Consider the following 25,848-nt stretch of genomic DNA (forward strand, 5'->3'; position numbering starts at 1 on the left):
AACATTTATTGGAACTTTGACTGTGAAGCGAACTTTACCTACGTCGCTTGGTGGATCTGCAGCGCCGATAAGTAACCACAAAGATTAGAGACTGCTTGTATATTAAGTAACTTGTGTGGCAGTTTCCAAGACAGTTCTGATGCCAAAGTCCGAAATGGATTCAAAAGAGATGGGAAATAAGATCCACTTCTAGCTTTGGCTCAAGGAACTAAACACGTTTCAAGCCTTAGGATCTTAACAAATTAGCAGCCATTTTGGTCAGAATAAAAAAATCTGCACTTGCTTCTTACAGTCTACCAATATTAACTCACACCCCGATATGTTTTACCACTGTTCCTACAGAAACATAAGAAAACACTGCGTCCAGCAATGGAAGTGTAATATTTATCTTCTGGGTGTAGCTTTCCCCACATACACTAGAACGTTAGACCACAATGTCCCTGACTGGGGCTGATTTCCATAAAGCAAAGAGTATTGTGGTAGTGCAAAGACAAGGTGGTCAAAACCGAGACCAATATGTGAAATCATGACTTTTACAGGATATAATTTAAGAAAAACTCTGCAGATCACAGCCACTTGAATGATGATATAAGTGATGCACAAATCGTAGGTCTGATTTATAACTAGCACATCGGAAGAGGAGGCATGATGTACATGGCACCTCTATACACATGACAGGTAACCCGTCATACATGATTATCACTGTAGCCCAATGATTTATGCTGATAGTTGTTAATTTTACAAGTACAGCAGACAGGCTTGTCAAGGCTGTACAATCAAATCCATCTTGGTTTATAATGATTAATGCTCTGTCCGATTCAGTAAAGTAAAGCAAGTATAATACCATCCCTGAAACATTAATGAGCCCAGAGCTTTTACTGCTAAAGCTCTGCTAACAGCTGCTCAATAGTACTGAGCACAAATAAATACAATAAAATGATCAGTGCTTACACACAAATTGCTTTGCTCAGAGTCCTGCTGCCCATCATTCATCAAAATGGGAACTTCACCAGGTTCTAGGCCACAATCCGCAACCTCAAGGTCACTGGCATCATCATCATCACCACCACTTGAAAAGCTGCTAGTCTCTTCTTTCTCAAACACCTCAGCCTCGGAAAAATTATACACTTGTGGCTGAATGAATGATTTCTGTTCATTTTCTTCCTGGATATCTGTGCTGTCTTCTACTTTAACTGGAGCAGGCTGGGCAAGAGAACCACACAACTCTGCCAGCCCTGAGGCGGCCAAACTGAGGTCACAGTTGTCTATTTCTTCTGGTTTTGTGCCTTGATCCAAAAGAAGGGAAAGTCCACCTGAACTCCAAATAAAATAAATAAATCATCAATTCATTAGGCTTTCGTCATGACTAAACACACATCAGAATATACAGTATATCGTTAATGATGCTGCTCAGATGAAGAGAGAAACAACACCGTCGTTCATGGATAGTGAGAAAGTAACAGAAAAAGAATTCTAACCCCGGCCAAAGGACTCATGTGCTTAAACTATACTGAAATGTTTGATTTGTGCAACTATGAATGTATACCAGCTGTTCTCCATTAAATCCTCCATGCTTTCTTGGTCTACCAGACCTGACCAGTAAATAGATCTGCACTGTTATGCAGAATTACTGTTTACCCTCTACCTTCGCCTTTGACTATTTCAGTGTTTTTTAAATAAATGACAACTTTATGATTATGACAATGACAAATTTGCATACTTTACTACTTTTGCAATAAATAAAAAAAAAAATCTTTTTTCTCTTACCATAACTTTTTACATAAATGCTACGCGAGTTGATGTGTTCATTTGTATTATTGTCAGGCTTTTTTATTACTTTTTATTTGAGTATTCAGAGGGGAGATGTGTGAACAAAAACCATCAATATCATCAATATTAATTGGTTCCGAGTGACAACTATTGTAACTTGAGTCCATACCTCTATAGTAACTGGTTCCAAAGCCCCAAAATGTTATCCCAAGATAAGAGAAAATTACATTTTACGAAAAATAAGTAGATTACTAAGATAGATAAGGCAAGTCCTTACATAAAACAGTCAGGAATCAAAATTTCTATGACGAAGCTATGAGCTTCTTCAGAGTCCTGTATAGCACACAATGTACCAGAAAAATAAAATGGAGCCGTCCTCATCTGACATCCAAAGGAGGAGCTCCTCCTGCCATAGACAGTGGGCTATACAGGACATGTAGTACCACACTGTACTATATAGAGGAGCTACTACATGGACAATTCAGGTGTTTAGCAGAGAAATGGTCATGCCAATTGGTTGTATCTGAGTCTGAGGCATTGTATGTTGAGGATAGTTTCAATTTACGATGGCCCAAAAAAGACCATCAAAATGTTGCATCTTAAGGCCATTGTGTCTTGAGGGATTGCTGTATTTTATACAATTGAATTCCTACTCATTCTGGGCTCTGAAGTCAAGGAGACGATCCTGTCAGTGATTGACATCCTTCCCTCTATGACTGTGTATACAGAAATAGCGGTCAATCACTGATAGGACCACCTCCTTGACTTCAGAACCCAGAACGAGCAAGAATTTAAACGTATAAAATCCAAGTTAAACTGAATCCTTTCCCACAAACCTGTTTATCAATCTGCTCAGCTCCTCCTGCTCTATAATATGCTGCCTATAGCTTACATTGCATTTTCATGGAGACAGATTCCCTTTAAGTAGGCTACAATAATAAACTGGTCACTTTGTGTGTAGCCACAAAGTACAAGTGGTTACACTGCCATATCAGTACACTTATTAAAAGAGAAGGGTTTATTTCTAGGCTGTTACTGTTACTCTCCTACATGATTTAGAAAGGTTTTAAAAATAATATAAGGTCTTCACAGCCTAATGTAAAAACTGCAGAAGGTCTATTTATTTTTTATAACTATACCATGTGATGTAGAAAGCATGGTTTTGGTTCCATTTCATTCATAAAAGTACCTTTTGGTGATATATAAGAAATCAAGTAACGACATTTAACGTTGTTGTATGTTTTATACTCCAAAAGCAAAGAGTGCAAACCGTAATATCTGCTTGTCTGAGTAACAGAAATACATCTTCAGGGGTGTCATAGTTTGATACACACTGCTTATAATCTACTTTTACAAGTGAAACCTGTAATTTACTGCACTTTAAGCTTTACTACATAGAACATAAGGTTGAATACCATACCTTTAACTTCCTGCAACTTATCAAAGAAACCTAATCAGTCCTTATCTCACCTGGGGCCTGGATATTATTCAATAAACTGTGATCCAGATGCACTTCTCTAATGTTCTTCTCATCCCCTGAAGGCACTTCTTTGTTTACTAGCACTGCATTTTCTGTGGGTTTTTCATTGACCTTGAAACCATCTGTAGCAGCTTCAGTAGCTATGATTTCTACCATGGCTGATACTTTCTTGTCCTCCTGAGTCTTAAGCTTCTTAGAACGAGATGTGGTATGCTGAAGGCTGTAATGGAAGATACTGCTGTCAGATTAGAATGTCTGGCGTGGATAAGATAAAACAGCTTCTAATATAAACGCCTTTCACCTTAATAAAATAGCACAAAAATGTAATTTTTTTTGTGTGCTGATAGTGTTTAGAATTTATGTTACAGATCACGGTTTGATTCGAAGACTTGCTAAGCCTCTATCAAAGTTCCTCAGGTTCTCAAAGGTTGGGATAAATAACCTTTGGGATTTTTCCATGACAAAGGTGAGCATGAATATAACAAAGAAAATTAGATCAGAACCTATAGTGCTATTCAATCAGAGCAGAATGTTATTAAAGGAAAAGGACCAAAAATCTCAGTTAATTTAAAAGGAACCTATGTCAAATCCAATGCGTTCAGATAATGGTTCTATGGAGCACAATCTCTACACCTGGCCCTTTTTTGGGCCCATTTACTTCAATAAAAACATGCAGCACTATTGCTGCAAATAATTCTCTTTCCTCTGCCCAGTGTCCAATGTCTTTCTGTCTGGTCACCACCTTGCAAACTGCGAATATGCCTTCAGGGGTGGTGCTGCTCTTTTTGGGTTTGTGAATATACAGCAGAAAATCTTTAGACTATATATATTGCTGGTGTCCGAACTGTAGGGTCCCCCCACCCACTGACAACTAGAACATGGGGCCTGTAATACCCCGTTTGACTGGAGCAGTGGACAGAGAAGCATGCTACTGCTCCATTGAACTCTAAGGGACTCTGGGAAAATGCAGAGTCAGCACTTAGCTATCTTTAGCAGCCCCATAGAGTTTAGGTGGGCGGCAGTGTGAACGTGTGTCTGCTGATCAAACTGGAAAACAAAGGCCTCCGTTTAAGTGATCATCAGCAGTCGTTCAGACACTTATACCGTATCCTGTGGAGTTGTAATGGGACAATCCATTTAGAGTCTTGATTTCACCTCCCAGAATACTTAGGATATCATGACAGATGCTGGCTATTATATCTCAATGAAGAAAGAGTGTTTTCACTTACAAAGCTTAAAGGTTTATGAAGAAGGGTTCACACCACTGTCATTTGATCTTTGACATTTACAAAATTCTGCAAAAAACAGAAGTAGACCATAATCCCAAACACACCACTATAAATGGAATCCCATTTACTCATGGAAGAGAGCTTGTGGACAGCAGCAAAATTATGCACTTGTATTATTTACAAAAAGCCTACACTTTTGCACAAATCCACCCATAGCCTAGAAAGGCAAAGACTCTTGTGGTTCTATTAATTAGTAAACTTTCAGCCCCTTTAGTCAAAACGTCAGGTTACCGATACGACAAGGGCTCAACCACAGTGTCCCTTCTTCCTTGCTTGCTACCTTCCTCATTAACTACCTCTCTGCTATAATATTATGCCCAATCGCTCCACTAGGTTATTCCAAGATACTGATATACAACAACAAACGTCTATTCCAGCAGACATGGAATTGTGTATCAGAATTCAGAAGATTAAGATGAAGCACCTCACAGCAGTGTTGAAAAATATTGGTTAACATTTTGAGGAGACTTTGTCTTAAGAAGTTTGTTGGTCACAATAGAAATGTTAGTGTACCAAAAGTTATGCCTAGACCAGACTCTCGGAACAAGTGGTTTACAACAAGAGCAGATGTGAACCCACTGTGTCACTGACCAGATTGGCCTACTCCGAAGGACATTGTCCTTGTGGCCACCTGATCTTCACCCTTTGATCCCTATACAGCAATCAGGTCTCGAATTCAGGAGGTAGCAGCCTGGAGGTTACCTTGCAGCAGTCTCTCGTTCCGCGATTACTGACCTACAGTGATCAAAACGCACCAAGGCAAAACTGTAGTCAGGGACAAGCAAGGGTGAGTCTGCAGAAAGAAGTAAGAGCAATTAGACTTTTTTCTTGAAGACGTTTCCAAAGTCATCAGATTGGCTTTATTAACTAGATATTTGGATGCCCCTTGGATGACTAGGAAATGTCTTCAAGAAAAAAATACAAGTCCAGTTGGTCTGACTTATTGCTACTGATATACCAGGACATGGATGAATGAGAGCCTTAACAGACAAGCCATTGTCAGGGCAGGCAGCACACAAGCAATCAGTTAAACTGTCCAACAGTCAGGGCAGGCAACAAAGGATCAAACCTGGAAAATTAGTTTTACAGGCAAAAAGGCGGAACTATGTCAACTTGTCAATTGATCGTTCATCGGTGATAGCAGACAGCTTTTATACAGGACAATATCTGGAACAAGCCTTTCTATAAATGCTTATCCCCTATAATCATCCTGATTATCAGTCTGCGTAAAAGGACCTTAAGTTGTCATCTAAAATTTGTGAATCAATACTCCTTAACAATAAAGTTCAATGATTAACAAGTTATCAGCTTTGTAACATTAACCACTGACCAGTGAAGTGATTAACAATGATCATCTTGTGACAATGGCACCTATCAAGGGTTGAGACATATTAGGCAGCAAATGAGTAGTCAGTTTTTGCAGGAAAAATGGGCAATCATAAGGATCTGACCATTTTTGACAAGAGCCAGATAAAGTACTGTCAGAGCATCAACAAAAAGCAGATGTTCTGGGATGTTCCTGCTATGTAGTGGTTAACAAGTAACAACTGGTAAAAAAAAAAAAAGGACATCCAGCAAACTAGTGACCGGTTTGTAGGTCTTAAGGGAGAACTGTGTCATATGAAGCACCAAAGAAAAGCTACTGCAGCATAAATTGCAGATAGTGAGATTCCAGAACACACACACATCACAGGTTGCTACATATGAAACTGTGTAGTCAAAGACTGGTCAGGGTGCCCATGCTAACCTCTGTCTACTGCATCATAACAAGCTGCTATTCATTTAGCTACTACTTGCAGAATTTCTCTGATGACACAGCAATAGTAGGCCTCATCACAGACGAGGATGACATGGAATACAGAGAACTGATCCGGGAATTGGTGGATTGGTGCCAGCAGAACCACCTTAGGATCAATACCAGCAAGACTGAGGAGATGGTTGTGGACTTTCCCAAACACAGACATCCTCCTAAACCAGTGGACATCCAGGAGATGAACAATGAGATACTCACCACTTATCAGTACCTGGGTGTACTCCTCAATAATAAGCTGGACTGGGAAGATAACATGGACGCACTATACAGAAAGGGTGAAAGCAGGCTTTATCTGCTTAGGAGGCTGAGAGCTTTTTGAGTGCAGAGAGCACTTCTTAGAGCTTTTTTCAACTCTGTGGTGGCATCAGCCATCTTCTTCGGAGTGGCCTGCTGGGGTAGCAGCATCTCAACCAGGGAGAGTAAGAGATTTGACAAACTGATTAGAAGGGCCAGATTGTCCTGGGGAACCCCCTAAAACCAGTGCAGTTGCTATCCAAGTTGATCTCCATTGGAAAATAAATCCCATCCCATGCTGGAGCTGGTGATATCATTGGGCAGTACCATCAGTGACCAACTGCTTCACCCAAAGTTAGGAAGTACAACCAACAGTACAATCAACATCGACCCAAGCGGAGGCTGCACTCATTGCCTACAGGTTCCTGTGGATATCATTCCATACAGAGAGTGAATTACATGAGCTGAGATATCTATATCCCTAATTTTTTACATTTTTCATATGTAATCTACTGTCACTGTAATGCCTTTATTTTGGAGTCTATGTATTCTTTGTGCTGCTGTAACACAGTGAATTTCCCAATGGTGAGACTAAGGATTATCCTATTTAGACCATTGAGCAAGTTGGATCATCACCATTTCTTGAGTGTGTGTAAATTACCTAGGGAAGAGAAGTGGACACCGGGATGAGGTACGGCAAGAAGACAAACAAGCAGAGGTAGTGTGTTAGTGGGTAGTTCTCTGCTGAGAAAACTTTGGTCCATTTATGTTAATGTTACTTTGACACGTACCACCTACGTAACTATACATAGTTTTGAAACAAGTACACCTCTTGATAACAATGGTATTCTCTGATGGCAGTGGCGTCTTTCAGCAGGATAACGCTGCAGTAGGTTACCATGTCCATGCGGGGAGGAAGTAAACAAGTCAGGGACCAGAAGATAGATATATGGGAGCCAGCACGCAGAAGCAGGTAAGTATGATTCTTTCCCTAACGGATGCAGGCTTCGGGCATAAGTGAATTATTTTTTTTATTCTCAGACAACCCCTTTAAGGAAAATAGTTTGAAATGAGGCAAAATGCACAAAAGTGTTCTAAACGTTGCTATCAGAAAAGCGACAAAATGAAACAAATATGAAATAAACACAATATCCATCTGACTCTCAAAACATGCTAATTGAGCAGGAGTATCAAGAAAGCAAATCTCTAGACTAAGCAGCACTCTCTCCAAACAACAATTACCTATAAACAACAAAAAAAAAATGTTTTGTTGTAGTTGACAAAAATGTCAAAGAATGGAATCCTGTGTTGACATAGCATTTGGCCATATGCTCAGCATATGCGTTAAGAAAGCGCCAGTGTATGCACAGAACGTATCCATAGAAGATGCTAACCACCACCCCTTGTATGCAAAAGAGTGTCCTTATGGCAGGCATGTCCAAAGTGCGGCCCTCCAGCTGTTGCAAAACTACAACTCCCAGCATGCCTGGATAGCTTACAGCTATTAGGGCATGCTGGAAGTTGTAGTTTTGCAACAGCTGGAGGGCCGCACTTTGGACATGCCTGCCTTATGGCATGTGCTATGTTTTTTGCAGAATGGAATAGCATAAGGAACTATACTATTCCACAGAAAAGTATACAGTAAAAAATAAATAACATACCACAAAGTATATCATTATTTTAAAATGGGAGCCTATTAGCGATGTCTCCTTCCGTATGCCTATATAGTGCGATGGTAGCAACCATCTTTTGGTGGTATGCACCAGGAACTCCTCCTGATGTACCCCTCAGCCAGAAGGCTCTTTACAGGTTGAACAGGGCCTAAGAAATAAATAAAAGCATAAGAGTTCAAATATACCCCTTCAAAGCATTCTTCATTCTTCTCCTCCTTTTACTCATCCATGCCTTCACTTCTGGTGTCGTTTCAATAGTAGGTTTTGTGTGGTCAATAGTATAAATGTCTTTTCCTTGCTTCCAAATCTCATACTTGTCTGGCTGAAACATTTTTACAAATATGTCCATTGATATTTTCACCATGTCGCTGCTGCAGGAACACTGTAAATAAAAAAAACACATTAAAATTTCTACAGTGCATAAAGAAGACAATACCTATGCCTGGTTGGTACTCTATCAAGATAGCGAGCTGCTGACTTGTGGACTATCTTGTTTCAAAGGTGGAGCAAGTCAAAGAAATAATCAGGGATTTTGGGGGCACAAAGACTTTTTGAAATCATAATTTAGTTCCAAAAACACAAAGGAACAGCTCTTTAGAATAAAAATGAACTAGGTTATGTTGTGGATAACCGTTTTCAAGCAGATAAGGCTATTTTCACACTTGTGGCAGTGTAATACGGCGGGCAGTTCAGTCGTCGGAACTGCCTGCCGTATCCGCCAATTTTGATGTGACTGAAAGCATTTGTGAGACGGATCCGGATGCATTGCAAGAACGGATCCGCCTCTCCTCTTGTCATGCGGACAGACGGAACCGTCTTGCATTTTTTTTCACATTTTTACCGATCTGCGCATGCGCAGGCCGGAAGGACGGATCCGGCATTCTGGTATTTTGAATGCCGGTCCCGGCACTAATACATTCCTATGGGGCATTCAGGCAAGTCTTCAGTTTTTTTCACCGGAGACAAAACCGTAGCATGGTACGGTTTTATCTTTTGCCTGATCAGTCAAAACAACTGAACTGAAGACATCCTGATGCATCCTGAACGGATTACTCTCCATTCAGAATGCATGGGGATAAAACTGATCAGTTAGGCTACTTTCACACTTGCGTTCAGAGCGGATCCGTCTGGATTCGCTCCTATAATGCAGACGATGGGATCTGTTCAGAACGGATCAGTCTGCATTATAATTTAGAAAAAATTGTGAAAAGTTGCTCAGACGGATCCGTCCAGACTTTACATTGAAAGTCAATGGGGGACGGATCCGTTTGAAGATTGAGCCATATTGTGTCAAATTCAAACGGATCCGTCCCTATTGACTTACATTGTAAGTCTGGACGGATCCGTTTGCCTCCGCACGGCCAGGCGGACATCCGAACGCTGCAAGCAGCGTTCAGGTGTCCGCCTGCTGAGCGGAGCGGAGGCCAAACGCTGCCAGACTGATGCATTCTGAGCGGATCCGCACCTACTCAGAATGCATTGGGGCTGGACGGATGCGTTCAAGGCCGCTTGTGAGAGCCTTCAAACGGAACTCACAAGCGGAGCCCGAACGCTAGTATGAAAGTAGCCTTATTTTCCGGTATAGAGCCCCTGTGACAGAACGCTATGCCTGAAAAGAAAAACGCTAGTGTGAAAGTAACCTAATAAAGGAAATACAAATATGCCATGTAACAATGCATGTACAAAATGCAAATGCGCTAGATGTGGAATGAATATGACTCCCATTTACACGTGTGCATGAGGCTAATGTATAAGAAAAGCATTAAGCCAGTTTATTTCCAGGACTCATTTTAAAGAAAGTCTTGTATATAAATTCAGAAACTTTACGATAATTAAAACATTTACTTTAACAATGTCTAGCGCAGGGGCGTAACTACCATAGCGGCAGACCATGCGACTGCTATGGGGCCCAGGGCAAGAGGGGGCCCAGTTGGGATCATCCCCTCTTTAACTGGAGGTGAAAACGTGGTCAGGACTCTACCCTCTAAAGCAGGCATGCTCAACCTGCGGCCCTCCAGCTGTTGCAAAACTACAACTCCCAGCATGCCTGAACAGCCTACAGCTATCAGCCTACAGCGGGGCATTGTGGGAATTGTAGTTTTACAACAGCTGGAGGGCCGCAGGTTGAGCATGCCTGCTCTAAAGGAACAACTTTTAGCAAATGAAGCAGTGGGAAAAATAGCCCAAGGGTCAGTGAAAGGTGTTTAGGCGGAAACCCTTCTGTCCTGTGTGGGGGGCCTGGTTTGATCCTTGCTATGGGGCCCTTACTTCTCTATGTACGCCACTGGTCTAGCGTTACTGGCGTTTCCTGGTTTAGTTGCAATACTAAACGCAATAGATATCCAGCAGAAAAATAGATCCAATTCAGCTCATTAAATATTGGAATGGCACAGATGAGCAAGCTGTTGACCCCAAATGGCCCCTTGTGTGCACACACAGACTCCATGCGGGTTCCATTTACTACAGACATGACAAATGGCTGCTCAAGGAATAATTCAAGGGAAACCTTGTCAACACCAAGATACGCGACAAGTGAAAATGAGACAGAAGGGTCATGTAAAAGCGCCTTAGGCAAGAGTCCTGATAAACAGGTTAGTATTATAGTTTTACCATTAAGGGGGTTTATATTACTAGCTGTACACGAGCTAGGAACAGTAGCTACACGAAGCTAGTAATAAGAATTATTAACCCCTTCAAGCAAAAGCCAGTTTGGACCAAATGCCAAAACCCCATTTTTCAAATGTGAAATGTGTCTTTATCTGGTAATAACTCTGGAACGCTTTTACTAAACAAGGCAATTCTGAGAATGTTTTCTCATGACACACTGTACTTCATGTTAGCGGTGAATCTGAGTTTTAGCTTGAAGTTAAAAAAAATATATATAAAAATTTCCTGAAATTTTGGAAAAATTATTAATTTTCTAAATTTGAATTTGTTTTTAAAGACCAATTCACTAGTGAAGTGACTTTAAGGCGCTTACATAATAGAAATCACCCAAAAATGAGCACATTTTAAAAACACCCCTTAAACTATTCAAAACTGTATGTTACAGCTGACACTCGCTGCTGAATGCGGCGGCTTCATTCCTAGGCGTCGCCATTGCATACAATACAGGGGACCACACACAGGGGTGCTTCAGGTGGCATTGAGAATAGAATTGGGGCATAGGCGGCACAGGGGACATCGGGGGTACAAAGGGGTCATGGCTGATTTCAGGTTTTGATCTCCAGAGTGGAGATCAGAGCCTGAAACCGGGATTTTAACACTGCCATGCTCTGATTGGTTAATCTACATAGACGAACCAATCAGAGCGATCGCCAGCAAGAGACCAGTCTGATTGGTCCCTTTACAGCTTATGCAGTGTCCATGTGTCACAGCCATGGTTAGCAATTAGGACATACTGTATGCCTGATTGCCTTAAAGAAGAGCTCTCGCCCAAAATTTTATTCTCTGACCTGTTAGAAAGGTACATGATATAATCTGTAGTGAATACAGTTTGGTGGTAAAAGCAGCATTGCGTTATGGATTCTGTTACCACGGACCATAATGCAATTCTATGACGGAATGCATAACGGATTGCATTTAGAGGCATTCTGTTATTCCTTCCGTTATAATAGAAGTCTATGGCCTGTATAACGGATCCGTCCCGTTTCTGTTATGCAGGAGAGGACTCCCCTTATTTTTACCACCAAACGAAACGTGAACGAATTTCAAAATATGAAATTCGCTCATCTCTAGTAGTATTTGTGAGTTATAACCTCCCTTCTGGTCCTCAGCTGTGTCGTGTGACCAGCAATCAGACTCTCCAACTGACAGCATGTTATGTGTGGATAGGAAGTCGGTTTCTCTATGTATTCCTATGGGAGGCTCACTCTCGGTCTCATAGGAATGAATAGAGAAGTAACTGACTTCATGTCCTATGTCAGTTGCAGATCAGAGAGTTGGTCACATGACATCACTTTCTAGGAAGTCAGAAAATAAACATTTTGCCAGGTGTTCTACTTTGAATTACATGCTATCTAGACGCACAGTTACGTCAAAATGCGTGAAGGTGTTAAACCATCGACACTGATGTCCGATGATTTAATAAGACTGATATTTACATACAGGTCCACTCACCTGATTTTTGGTGCTTCACTTTGAACATGGCCGCTAATAAAGTGCTCCGTTCATCAGCAGCCTCCATTTATTTACACTGGGGACGGACAGTAGAACTAGTGCAGGTTGTCCTCGGACATGCATGCAAATATAATTTAGTCTTATTAAACCATCGAAACCGATGGTTTAATAATGCTTATTACTAGCTGCATGCATGTGCTATTCCCAGCACGCATGTCGCTAGTAATGTAAACTGGTCAACCCCTTTAAAATCCCAAAAATATCCTTTACCCTTACAGTACATGCTATAGTGGAAATATATAGCGGCCTACAAAAATAACAATCATTACAGGGATTCTGTCACCTCTGCCCTATTAAAGAGGACCTTTCACCGGATTTTTTTTAATTGAGATAAGTACCTGTACTTGCGTGGTGCTGCCACCTTGCCTGTTTTGTTAAAATAGTGCTCCTACGCTGCGCTGTGCCCCCCAGTATTTTCCACGCTCAGTATGCAAATATTGAGCATTGGAGCAATGGGGGAGGAGATGCAGTCTTTCTCTGTGGGAGTCTCCTTCTCCCCTGGCTGTAGCGCTGTCCAATCGCATCGGAGAGCGTCACAGCCAGGAAGGTTTTTTTCTCCCTGGCTGTGACGCTCTGCGCTGCGATTGGACAGCGCTACAGCCAGGGGAGAAAAAGATGCACACAGAAAAAGACTGCATCTCCTCCCCTTTGTTCCTCAGCCGGGAAAATACCAGGGGTCAGGGCAATGGGGGTGAATACCAACAGACTACTCATCCAGAGTCAGAGGAAGGTGTTCTATTTATGTATTACTGTACTTATTAGGCTTTGCTGGAGGTGACTAAACCCCTTTAAAGTTATCACAAATGCAGTTTCTGGTCACCTGAAGTGTTTAAACTTTCGAATATACTACTTTTGGTTTAAAAAAAAAAAAAAAAATACCAGAAATTATTTCCCCTTTGTTCCTCACCTGTAAAAATGTCTGTACCATGATCTTGTACAGGAAACAGAAACAGTCTACCTATATGACAACATTAATAGTAACCTTGCCTCCCATGATAATGAGGTGACTGCTGAAAAGTGATCCAAAGAACCTATTATGGATTTATGGAAAAAAAAATATATGTCTAACATAAAAACTTGATTTTAACAATATTTTCTCTGGTGATACATACTAAAAAAGGCAAATCGTGCCACTATGGAAAAAAAAATCAAACACACCAATGTATTGTTCCATGTTGTAGTTCGTCTGCGATGCAATTCTATTCTTTCTAAACTAAACACCGACAGTATCCTCATATGAACTTTCCAAGTTTGGGTAATTTGAACAAGTGGAGAAGAGCCCAACACTGAACCACACATATGTCTGCTATTTTTTTCCAAGGTCTTAGAGGTTGTAACAAAATCGCAGCCCAGCGCATAAGTTTACAAAAACTGGCTCATGACTCATCTAGAAAAATCAGACATTATATTATGACTAGTGTCTTTTCCTGTACATCCTGATTAGTGAAGAATTCAGCCAGATACTGGTGGATTCCGATTACCAAACTTGTCCTCAACAGTGCTGATCTCTCAGGCATTCTGAGAAAATAGGACTGTCTTCAGCCTATAAGTAAGCTTGCTTTTTGAACTGCAGCAAATAATACTAAATAGCATTTGCCGTGGTAGGCACCTTTATGGGTCTATGACGGAGGCTTCTTAAAATGTCTATTTCCATTTTAATCGGCTTTCCAGTGCCATAAAAATTGGTGTCAGTGGACTTAAAAAGATAAAAGAATGGATGATAACTCCAAAACTGCCATTGCAACACTTCTTAAGTTCCGCTGTGCTCCACTCCCTGTACTGGCCCAAAATGCCAGAAAAGGCCCACTTATTGTGAAATGTTTCTGTTCCTATAATCACTGCTACAAAATACAATATGTTTTGCCCTATAAGATCCCAAAGTGAGAGGAAAATCTCAGTGCGTCTTATGGGGTGAATACTAATGCACACTTATATTATAGAAGCGCTCATTAGTACAGGAGGACCAGGAAGCTGTGAATACAGTGCTCCCTGGGCTCTGTACTTGTTATGGACTATTGATACAAAATGGATACTTGCTTGTTGAGCTAAGATGGCGGCCAGGCATTCTGCCAACACCTATAAACTAGAATCTTACTTTGTGTTTTTATCATGTGTTTCTTTGTGGTTTCTGTTCAGCTCAAGCAAGCAGCTACAAAGAAAGAAGTAACGGTTTCACCCAGGGGGGAGGGAGAAGGAATTTCCTCTGGCCGTCAAGGTTACAGAAAAGTAGAGAGTTCATAGCCAATAGAAAATATATACTTTATCTTTCACCCCCCTCCCACTCCCTCCTCTCATGAAACCCATGTTGTTTTCAGAAATAAACCAGAGATACTGATTAACTCCATGTAGTGAGTTGTCTGTCTGATCTCTCCGTGCACGTATCTTAATTAATTAATTTGGAGCAGTACATCAAATCAAACTGGCAGCTTTGTCAGAACCAGAACAATTTTGGCACCCAACGTGGGGCTCGAGGATTGGACCCTCTGTTCCCGTACCCCCAGAGACCAGACGAGGAGAGGCGCACTAACGGACACCGGGGTCGCAACCCGTGATATGAGGTAGGAAAATTTAGTCATCTTGCCTATAAAGTGTCCCCTGGTGTAGCCTCTTGGTGTTCGTCTGAGGGAGGGGTGCGGAAGCAGTCTGGGACGTCCTCGAGGGCATGAAAGTAAGAACCCCATATGTTTTCTTAAAGTCTTGATGTACTGTGTTGTGCCTATAAGTTGTGAAGACCCTGTTGACAAGTATCATTGACTGGAGACACGGAGTTCTCCTGTGTTCCTGTATCGGAGTTCAGCCCGGTGTCTGACTCAAATCTCCATAAAGGGGACGATCACAGATGGGTGGAGAGCGGTTCGCGGTAGCCCAGAGTGTGCTGACCGGAACTCAAAGGTCTTCACGTCCAGTGATTACTCTATGCAGAGGTCTTTAGGCGGCTTCAGTAGGTACGAGAGATAATGGGAAATGAGGAAAGTGTCCCGAAGGGTTACTGTTCACCTGAACAGTACGTGGCGGACAGGAGAGGCAAACGTTTCATAAAAGGATTAAGTAAGTTGGAGAAGAGTTAAAGGTGTCTGTAAAGGAGGCATCCTCATAAAAGGATTAAGTAAGTTGGAGAAGAGTTAAAGGTGTCTGTAAAGGAGGCATCCTATGTAGTGCTACCTGGCAAGTGTTGTTAAACGAGAAGAGAGGGAAGTTAGAAGATGATGAATTGACAGACATGGTCCGTGTGTGGTTGGACTGTAGTAAAGAATTTGAACAGACCGGGGGGGAACTAAATTTTGATGAGAAAAGAGAGATATTTCTGTAAGCCTGGTGTTGCATTGATACATGACTAGCCACCACCCTATAATGGCGCCGGGAAGAAAGCAGGTGGGTGGACCTGCAAAACATGTGGTCAACAGAATCCCTCCTCCCGTGATACGTGCCTTCCCTGTGGGGTTCCCCACCCACAAAACCACACCTTGGTAACTACTCCCCGGCACGTCCCATTACTTCCCGTGTTAGCTACAGCGCCATCTTGTCCCCAGGCAACGCCCATGAACGGACCTTTAATATCATTCGGTCCGGACCCCCCCGTCACTCCTATGTCACCCTTGCCCCTTCCTACTACCTTGTACCCGATGATAAACCCGGACGGTACATTCATGCTACCCCACTCACCTGCCACCCTTACTCCTATAATGGTAGGGGGGCAACCTGATGAAGCAGAACAGGGGGATGCAGACGGTGCTGCAGAATCCACAATGGGCATACAAAATGCACCGGGTAATATGCAGACTCCTTCGCGGGGTACCCCGACAGACTATGGGGATCCGCCAACTTTACCCCTGGCACCACAGTGGACTGTACCCATGACCGTGCGCCCATCACGACGTTCACAAGATCAAATACTGCAGGGTCAGATTACAGAGTTACAAAAGAACTTACAGAAAATTGAGCAGGGAAACCTTGAGACACTGAAAGAAGCCCTAGCACTTAACCGGCCACAGGGACCACCAAAATATGTGTCTTTCACCCCACAACAGTTATTCACCATAGTGAATTTACTGCCTGACCCTGAGACCCATCCCATGCCCTTTTTCAGGAAACTGTCCCAAGTGCATCAAACCTATGGGTGCACATGGTCGGACCTGCAAAGTATAGTGGAAAACAAGACAGGTGAATACTCCTCACTGATAATGGATCAAATCCACATCCCTGAACTTAAAAGGTGCTAACTTTGACCCCCAAGATCATGAGTCTGGAGAATTCTTTATAGAACAACTACAGAAATGGACAAAAGCTAAATTTGCAGATCATTCCAAGCAGATCATTTCACCACACTGCAGGACAGCTGCGGGGGATCAGTTGACCCCCACCTTTTTTTCTTTTCACAGAAATGTTGGTTTCTGCTGTGTTAGTTTAAGCTCCTCTTTCTGATAAGAAACTGTCTTGCTTCTTGGTCTTTGTGGTTTTTACTCAAATTATGTGACACCCACGGCTGCCGGATGTCTGACAATAAAATTCTGCACTGATTTATATGAGCAAGGGGATTCGCTGCAAACCATTTTGCACCTCATCCCCAATACTCTCTGGGCCAGAGGACCCCAGGATATTGGATACCTCAATGTCCCACCAGTCACTGTGACCCTGAAGGACCCCAGAGTCCTACCATACCAAGAGACTGGACCCAGTAGCCAGAGAAGCCCCTTCCTGTGTCAGAGCTATCCATGCTGCCAGCTCTCTTCTAAATGTCACATCTGACGTTGTGCTGGGTCATCCCCTCACTATTCTGGCTCCCCTTGACATTTCTGCCATCCTCCAGCAGACTCAACCTAAACACCTCACTGCACAGCGCCACCTCCGGCTTCCGTGTAGTTTGCTTCTGCCAGATAATGTCACCATTCAGAGGTGCCACATCCTCAATCCTGCTGCACTCCTTCCTCTTCCAAGGGGGGAGTATACTGGAGAATCTGAAGATTTTATTGATCTACAGGCACACTCGAGCTGACACCTCTGAAGCCAGAGGAAAGGCCCTAGCTGATCAAGCGGCCAAGGAAGCAGCAGTGAAAGAGGAAAGAGTCCAGTCAGACCAGATTATGATAACACAGGAAGACCTGGAACAAGAAGAAATCACATGGGACCTCCTGAAACAAATACAGAAACAGGCCACGCCACAAGAAAAATTGGATTGGCTAAAAGAGTCAGCCCAAGAAGAGAAAGAATCTGGACTGTGGACCCAAGGAGAGAGAGCATCTCTGCCCAAAGCTCTCTATCCTCTGATAGCTTCAATAGCTCATGGGCCCACCCACCAACCTAAGACCATCATGAAAGAACTAATAGACAATGGCCCCAGGGATAACCCCTGTCCTGGTGAGGCATACTCAGTCTTGCCTCATCTGTGCGCAGTGCAACCCGGGAAGACCTGAGCCTACACCAACCAAATGTCTCCCCAAAGCCCAGTACCCGTTCCAACGGATTCAAATTGACCACATCCAGATGCCAATGTGCCAAGGGTTTCAATATGTGCTAGTAGTGATAGACTTGTTCTCTGGGTGGCCAGAAGCCTACCCCGTCCGAAACCAGACAGCAACCACTACTGCAAAAAAACTGATGCAGGAGCTTGTCTGTAGGTTCGGAGTACCTGAGGTCATTGAGAGTGATCAGGGCCCAGCATTCACTGCTAGATTAACCCAAGAAGTCTGGAAGATGGTAGGGTCACACTTAGCCTATCACACACCCTACAGACCCCAAAGCGGCGACAAAGTCAAACGACTGAACGGGGTACTGAAGTCCAAGATGCTGAAAATGACTGGGGAGACAGGGCTCAGTTGGGTACAATGCCTGCCAATAGCACTATTTTCAGTTAGACACACCCCTAGGCCTCCACACACAAAATTTTGTTTAGGACACGGCCTAGGATGGGACAGTACTTCCCACAGCAATTGCAAATGCATTATGAATCTGTTGCTAAATATGTGATTGCCCATAGTAAACAATTGTCTAACATATGTGCACAAGTTTTCTCTTCCATTCCAGATCCTGACTCCCTAGAGGGAATACACACTCTCAAACCTGGAGAGTGGGTGGTGGTCAAGAAACACGTCAGAAACACCCTCGAACCACGATACGAGGGACCTTACCAGATGTTGCTGACTACCCCGACCTCTGTGAAACTCGATGGAGGCTTACCTGGATCCACACCTCACATTGTAAAAGAGTAAAGGCTGTCCCGACGATCCTGGAACAATAAGCCATGAGGATTCACATACTGATCATGACTTTGACAGTGGGCATATCAGCAGTGTTCACACCACTGGGTGATGAATGGGACAATTCACTGACACGGCACCATCAAATTCTAGTCCAGGGGTTGAGACACTCAGAGATTGTTGGATCTGTACCCACAGTCCCGTGAGTTCAACCAGTATGCCTTATGTTGCAATTCCCGTGGACCTTTCTGAACTGATTGACCTGTCTAATTCTACCATATTTCTCACTAGCATACACCAAGTTAAATCCAGTACAAACAAGGACAGGGAAGTAGCCTTACCTGTTGCAGGGTGGGCAGATGCCCCATGGCTCATGATAAACAGATCAGGCCCCTCGGTAGATTATAGCTCTACTCCTTGGCAAGATGGAAACTGGGCTAATGTCACATGTTTTCCTAGCTGGACACACTGTTATTGTCTCCAAGTACAAACCAAAGGTATGACATTTAGTCCACACATACACTCAGGTTGCAATGATTCAAAAACAGACAGCCACGTGCAGTGTATTGGTGTAGATGCTGAGAACGGAAAGGATCTGCCCTGTAACCACCGTACTGTACAGGATCTCCGGACAGGTATATTAGCTAACGACACCGAAAGTCAGTCAAAAGGATATGAGTTGGTGAAAGGGACACAATTAGCCAAACTAATTACCCGATTATTCAATGGCACAGCAGTAGCAGTTCCAGAAGATATATACTTAGTTTGTGGACACAAAGCATACAAATGGTTATCTGAGAATGTCACAGGACTGTGCACCATCGCCAGGCTTGCTCCTGCCACCTTTATAGTACCACACTCTGAAATTGACATAAATGCAGTACCTAAACACACCTTGTATCGTAGGGCCAAAGATAACACACCCAGACCAAATGGCAAGCCACATGTAGTAGAGACGAGCATTACCAACAAAATTGTTAGTTCCATCTTCATATATCCCATGATAGCGCAGATGTGGGATCATCTGGTAGTAGCAACAGACTACCTGGATGACCAAATATGGGAAGTGATGAGACTTATGAATACCTCAAACATTGTGCAAAACCAGTTAATCATTGTCACCAACCAACACACATTAGTTCTAGATTATGTTACAGCTAAAGATGGAGGTATGTGCCAGGTTGTGGGACCCTCTTGTTGCCATTACATAGACCCGCAGGGTAATTTGCAAGTTAAGGTGGGTATAGAGAAAATGGCGGATTTAAGAGATAAATGGCTGGATGCACATAAAGCTGATAAAGATACATGGTGGTCTGATACCTTCTCTTCCCTTAACCCCAATAACTGGTTCAAAGGTATTGGGGGTTGGCTCATGGGAATTGTCCAGGTAATATTGCAGGTAGCCCTAATAATACTGGTGATATATGTAGTGATTAAGCTCGTTCTTATTTGTGTGACCCGCTTTTCAAAAAAGAATGAAGAAAACTGATGAACGACCTATTATGCTCCTCTACGATGAGGAAGGACAGAAGGAAACATCGTTCAACACAGCTCCCCCTCCTCACAATGATGCCTGGCTGAGATAGGGTGAGATGAATCCCAGGGTATTACCACAAGTCCGAGCAACCGGGAGCCTACCTATAAGGGGTAGGTTGTCGCCACTGCGGGTGAAGAGGATACGAATGGTATGCCCAGGGGATTTGCTAGGCGAAGGGAAAGTCTACAATCAAGTCTCCAAGGGGGGACTGTTATGGACTATTGATACAAAATGGATACTTGCTTGTTGAGCTAAGATGGCGGCCAGGCATTCTGCCAACACCTATAAACTAGAATCTTACTTTGTGTTTTTATCATGTGTTTCTTTGTGGTTTCTGTTCAGCTCAAGCAAGCAGCTACAAAGAAAGAAGTAACGGTTTCACCCAGGGGGGAGGGAGAAGGAATTTCCTCTGGCCGTCAAGGTTACAGAAAAGTAGAGAGTTCATAGCCAATAGAAAATATATACTTTATCTTTCACCCCCCTCCCACTCCCTCCTCTCATGAAACCCATGTTGTTTTCAGAAATAAACCAGAGATACTGATTAACTCCATGTAGTGAGTTGTCTGTCTGATCTCTCCGTGCACGTATCTTAATTAATTAATTTGGAGCAGTACATCAAATCAAACTGGCAGCTTTGTCAGAACCAGAACATACTCACCGCTTCCTGGTCCTTGGCCGCTCGCTGTGCTGTGACTACGCACTGAGCGTGGACGTTTGTGCACTGTGACCTCACACTATGCGGTGTTGGGTCACAGCACAGCGTGCGGCAGGATGAGCAGGAGCTGGATCCCCAGAGTGTCTTATTAACATGGGGGTCTGATCTGAGGTTTGATGACATTTTTTTTTCTTATTTTCCTCCTCTTAAACCTAGATGCGTCTTATGCACAGGTCCGTCTTATAGGGCAAAACATACAGTAATTTCCATACTGACAGTGTGACAGTGAAAAAGCACATACATTTTTTGTGCAAACTGTAAAAACGTTATAAATAAAAGCATAATAAACTATTGCAATTTGAAAGATTTTGATCTTATGAATTGTGTTTTCACTGAGTATCATCACAGAAGAAGCTACACTTTAAAGAGTATTCATTGAATGGATCTAAACTACGAGTAGGCTACAGCTGCAGCTTTGCGAGAGGTACATGCAGTAAATGCACCAAGAACGGACCTGTACATTCTTGGCTCTGTTTTGAAAACCACAAGGCAAAAACCAAATGGTGGAAGTGGCAACAAATTTAAATTAGTGGTGTAGATTAAATTACAACCCACGATTTAAAGGGAACCCGTCATCAACTTTATGCTCACCTCACTGAGGGCAGCATAAAATAGTGACAGAAATGCTGATGTCAGCAGTGTGTCACTCATGAGCTAAAAGTAAGTGGTTGCTGAGAACCAGCTTCATAATCATTGCAGCCGAGGCCTTGAAAAGAGTCACATCTACCCGAGAAGAGTCCTGGTTATCCATAATCTCCTGCTCTCTCGCCCATCTGCTGATGGTTGGCAGTTCTCTCCTACAGAGAAAGGGAGAAAACTAGGTAGAAGACTGTCAGTCATCAGCAGGAGAGCAGGATTTCATGAATAACCAGGACTCTTCTTGGGTGTCCGGGACTCTTTTCCAGGCCCAGTCTGCAATGATTGTGATGTTGGTTCTCGGCAACCACTTACTTGTAACTTATAAATGACAGACCGCTGAAATCAACTCACCTGTCTCTACTTTATACTGCTGTTAGTATGGGCAGCAAAAAGTTGATGACAGGTTCCCTTTAAGTTCAATGCTCTGTGAACATTAGAGTAAATTAAAAAGCTGTATTTAACCTATTTTTTATACTAATATATTTGCAGTAATCATTTGATGAGCAGATACGTTAACCACTTGCTGGTAGAAGCTATGGAAAAATCAAAGCCTGAAACGTATTTTAGGGCTACAACACAAGCCGTTTCTGTAGATGTGAAGGCATCGTAGTGCTCTGACTACAATGGAGCTATACGAGAACAAGCCGTGCCATTCATTCTGATAAACGCATTTGTGGTCAGTGATCTATTAAGTGTCAGTATAGAAACATGTAGAAAAATATAATACCTTTACAGCACAACAAATGGAAAGCTGCGGCAGCTGTCTATTAAAACACGCAAAACTCATTCTTCTGTGCTGCCTGACTGGCTAAATGGAAGTGGGAGAAACCGTATTCCAGCGCACTGAACAAAGCAAAATTGAAACATGACTGCTATTTTTATTTTTTTATTTTTTATTCCACATCAATCTGACACTAACTCTGAGAATTGTACATTCAACATCACCACAAACACTTATTTAACCAGCGGATGTGTTTCCAGCTCAAATGATAACTACAGGTAACACAATGGCACATACTGTGTTCTTGTTTTCCACATACCCTAAAATAAACACCACAATTTAAAATGAATGAAAAACAGTTTCGTCTGTAATTTTAAGTTTCATATGTAAACTCTACCCCTCTAAAGATATTTAAAAAAATATGTAAAATTACAAAAATAAAAAAAATCACACTTTCAGTTCTGCGAAAGTTTAAAGTTAGCTCTGCTTTTTTTTTTTGTTTCAAAGTAACAAAAATATACTTTATTTGTTCTCTGTGTTCAAGCTGTCACTTTATACAGTAGATCAAGAAACGCATAACTCTCCACTGGCAGATGTATGACAGAAAAAGTCCTTTTGATTATTTTACATTGATATATCCGTTTTACAACTGTATTTAAAGATGGAACACGACTGGTTTTCAATGCTACTCGACTAGTAAGTGTTAATGGCAGAATATATGCAACGCAATACATTTAGGACACAGATTTAGCAGCACTAGGCCGTCAGTATTAAACAGAGAGCCTCTTTAGGTCCACCATCATTTTCTAATATAGCCATATACTGTATTTTTCACTCCATAAAGGTGCGTTTTATGGAGCACATACTAGCGATCGCTTCCATTCCATCAATAGTACACAGTAGGTCGAGGGAGCGGTGACTATACCAAGCCTGGTGCTGGCTTTACTCACCACTCCCTGGTCTTGACCAGCTTTGTGACGTCAGGTCACATGGGAGAAGACTAGGGAGCAGTGCTTGTTGGAAGAGCCGCTGGAGTGGTGCTGCCGTCTGGACCAGGAGAGGTAAGTTCATTTATTTATTTTATGACTGATGAGGGTCTGATCTGAGGTCTAATCAGATTTTTTTTTTTCCTTATTTTCTCTTTAAATCCTAGATGCGCCTTATTTTCCGGTGTGTCTTGTAGCGAAAAATACGGTAAGTGTTGAAGCAGTGATTTTCTCTCACACACACACTGCTGTTGCTGCTTGTCTGCATTTTCTTGTGAAAATACTATAGTTCTGCCCTGGAAACAAGTACAGAATTTTCATTTCTTATGTATTATAGACTCTGATACACTGTGGCCCAGATTTAGTAACTGTAAAGACGACATAAGCTTAGGTGTCTAGACCTGCACTAGATTTATCACAGTGATAAATGAGGAGCATCGACAGACACAGTTCTGATTCTATACCTCCTATTGGCTGGCTTACTTTGAAATGGACTTTTAAACCAGAATTGGGCAGAAACTTTGACACAAAAGCCCTGTCCCTTTTTCTAACATGTCGGGGAAGAAAAAAAAAGTGTAGAAATCCTAGATGTGCTAATCTGTACGACTTTTCTAAGATTTTAGGTGCAGATAGATTAGTAAACCTAGGCTGTATGTAGGACACATGGACAGAAAAAAAACCACCAGTAATCCTTATGTTATTCGCTGCCCGCTAAGGCTACTTTCTCACAGGTAGCACAGCAATATGGCATGCTGCACTCCAGATTTCTGGATCCGGCCTAGTCGGAGAGTGCTGTGTGTCTGCTGAACCCTATGTACTATGATGTGAATCGGCGGGAATCTAGCCATAAATGCCGGGATGCGGATGGTAAAAAATTGCTGCACGCGACGTTTTTTGTCTAGCTGAATCCCTGCTGGTTCACATTATTGTCAATGGGGTCCAGCAGGCAAGCAGCACTATTTTACCATGCCGAATCCAGAGAACTGTGCCTAAGCCCCTAAACTAAGCACAAGTGCACAGTCTGCACCTTGTTAGGCCTCTTGCACACGAACGTTGTGTGCACCGGCCCGTGTGCACTCCACATCACTTGAATGGGTCCGCAATTACAGAGATGCGGGACGGAAGCAAGGATCGGGACCCCACAGAAGCACTACGGAGTGCTTCCATGGTGTTTCTGTCTGTGCATCCGCACCACAAAAAAAATATAGAACTTGTTCTATATTTTTGCGGTGCGGACGGATCACGGACCCATTCAAGTTGAATAGGTCTCGGTCTCGGTCTGTCCCGGCCGCCGCCCGTGCATTGGGGACCGCAAATTGCGGTCCCCAATGCACGTAACCGATGCACAACGTTCGTGTGCAAGAGGCCTTAGAGAGTTCCTTTAAAATAATTTCCTCATTTATAATCTGTGTCCAAAATTATTTAAAAAAGTTTCAACAGACTTGTTACACTCACTTTGAGGAGCATCTGACAGTCAAATACAATTTTAATGACTGCTAAGCCAGAGCTTTGTTTTAAGATCCTAATAGACTTTAGTGGATTCCATTTGACGGTAAATTATTTAGAGAACATGATAGTATAAAGCAGTCACAATGGAATTCAGTCAGGGGGAAAAGGCTGAGCAAGGACATACTACCATCTGATGCAATCATATCATCTTTGGCTATCTATAAAGACAATTATTGCCATTTTAATTCATGCTTTTATGATATGTCATGAGGTTTTTGATAATTGCCAAACCAATTTGCTAAAATGTAATCTTAAGAAAAATGGTGCCTATTGATGTTATCAGGAAACTTTTCCTGCAATACTGCATAATCCTAACACCCTCTAGTAGTCATTGAGTGTTATGGCTATTAGGAGTAATTAAAAGTTTTAATTGCTGAATCCAGAAGCTTTAATCAGCAGCAGAAAAAAATAAAAAGTCACTAAATTCGACATTTCTATTGTTTGTGCGTTATCCCAAACTGCTTCACATTTTTATTTTTCTCCGCTTCAATTTTAGGGTAAAAAGATTTTAGGTTGTAAGATTGTAAGGCTTTGTGATCAAGAGAATGAAAAAATGCCATTTAACACTTTCCCTCCTACGGAAATGTGTTATGGACTATTGATACAAAATGGATACTTGCTTGTTGAGCTAAGATGGTGGCCAGGCATTCAGCCAACACCTATAAACTAGAATCTTACTTTGTGTTTTTATCATGTGTTTCTTTGTGGTTTCTGTTCAGCTCAAGCAAGCAGCTACAAAGAAAGAAGTAACGGTTTCACCCAGGGGGGAGGGAGAAGGAATTTCCTCTGGCCGTCAAGGTTACAGAAAAGTAGAGAGTTCATAGCCAATAGAAAATATATACTTTATCTTTCACCCCCCTCCCACTCCCTCCTCTCATGAAACCCATGTTGTTTTCAGAAATAAACCAGAGATACTGATTAACTCCATGTAGTGAGTTGTCTGTCTGATCTCTCCGTGCACGTATCTTAATTAATTAATTTGGAGCAGTACATCAAATCAAACTGGCAGCTTTGTCAGAACCAGAACAATTTTGGCGCCCAATCGTGGGGCTCGAGGATTGGACCCTCTGTTCCCGTACCCCCAGAGACCAGACGAGGAGAGGCGCACT

The 25,848-nt window shown here is 42.4% G+C and overlaps 1 protein-coding gene across 1 annotated transcript in view; it reads right to left on the bottom strand.

The window, feature by feature from the left end:
- Positions 1 to 25,848, bottom strand: part of KDM4C (lysine demethylase 4C) — a 324,567-nt gene that overhangs the window by 116,907 nt on the left and 181,812 nt on the right. The window contains exons 9-11 of the mRNA XM_044272540.1: positions 8,445 to 8,641; positions 3,241 to 3,470; positions 952 to 1,313 (exon numbers count right to left, since the gene is read on the bottom strand). Of these exons, the coding sequence (XP_044128475.1) occupies positions 952 to 1,313; positions 3,241 to 3,470; positions 8,445 to 8,641 (789 nt within the window). The remainder of the gene's footprint in view (positions 1 to 951; positions 1,314 to 3,240; positions 3,471 to 8,444; positions 8,642 to 25,848) is intronic.

The sequence above is a fragment of the Bufo gargarizans genome, chromosome 1, assembly GCF_014858855.1.
Source record: "Bufo gargarizans isolate SCDJY-AF-19 chromosome 1, ASM1485885v1, whole genome shotgun sequence".
Lineage (NCBI taxonomy): Eukaryota > Metazoa > Chordata > Amphibia > Anura > Bufonidae > Bufo > Bufo gargarizans.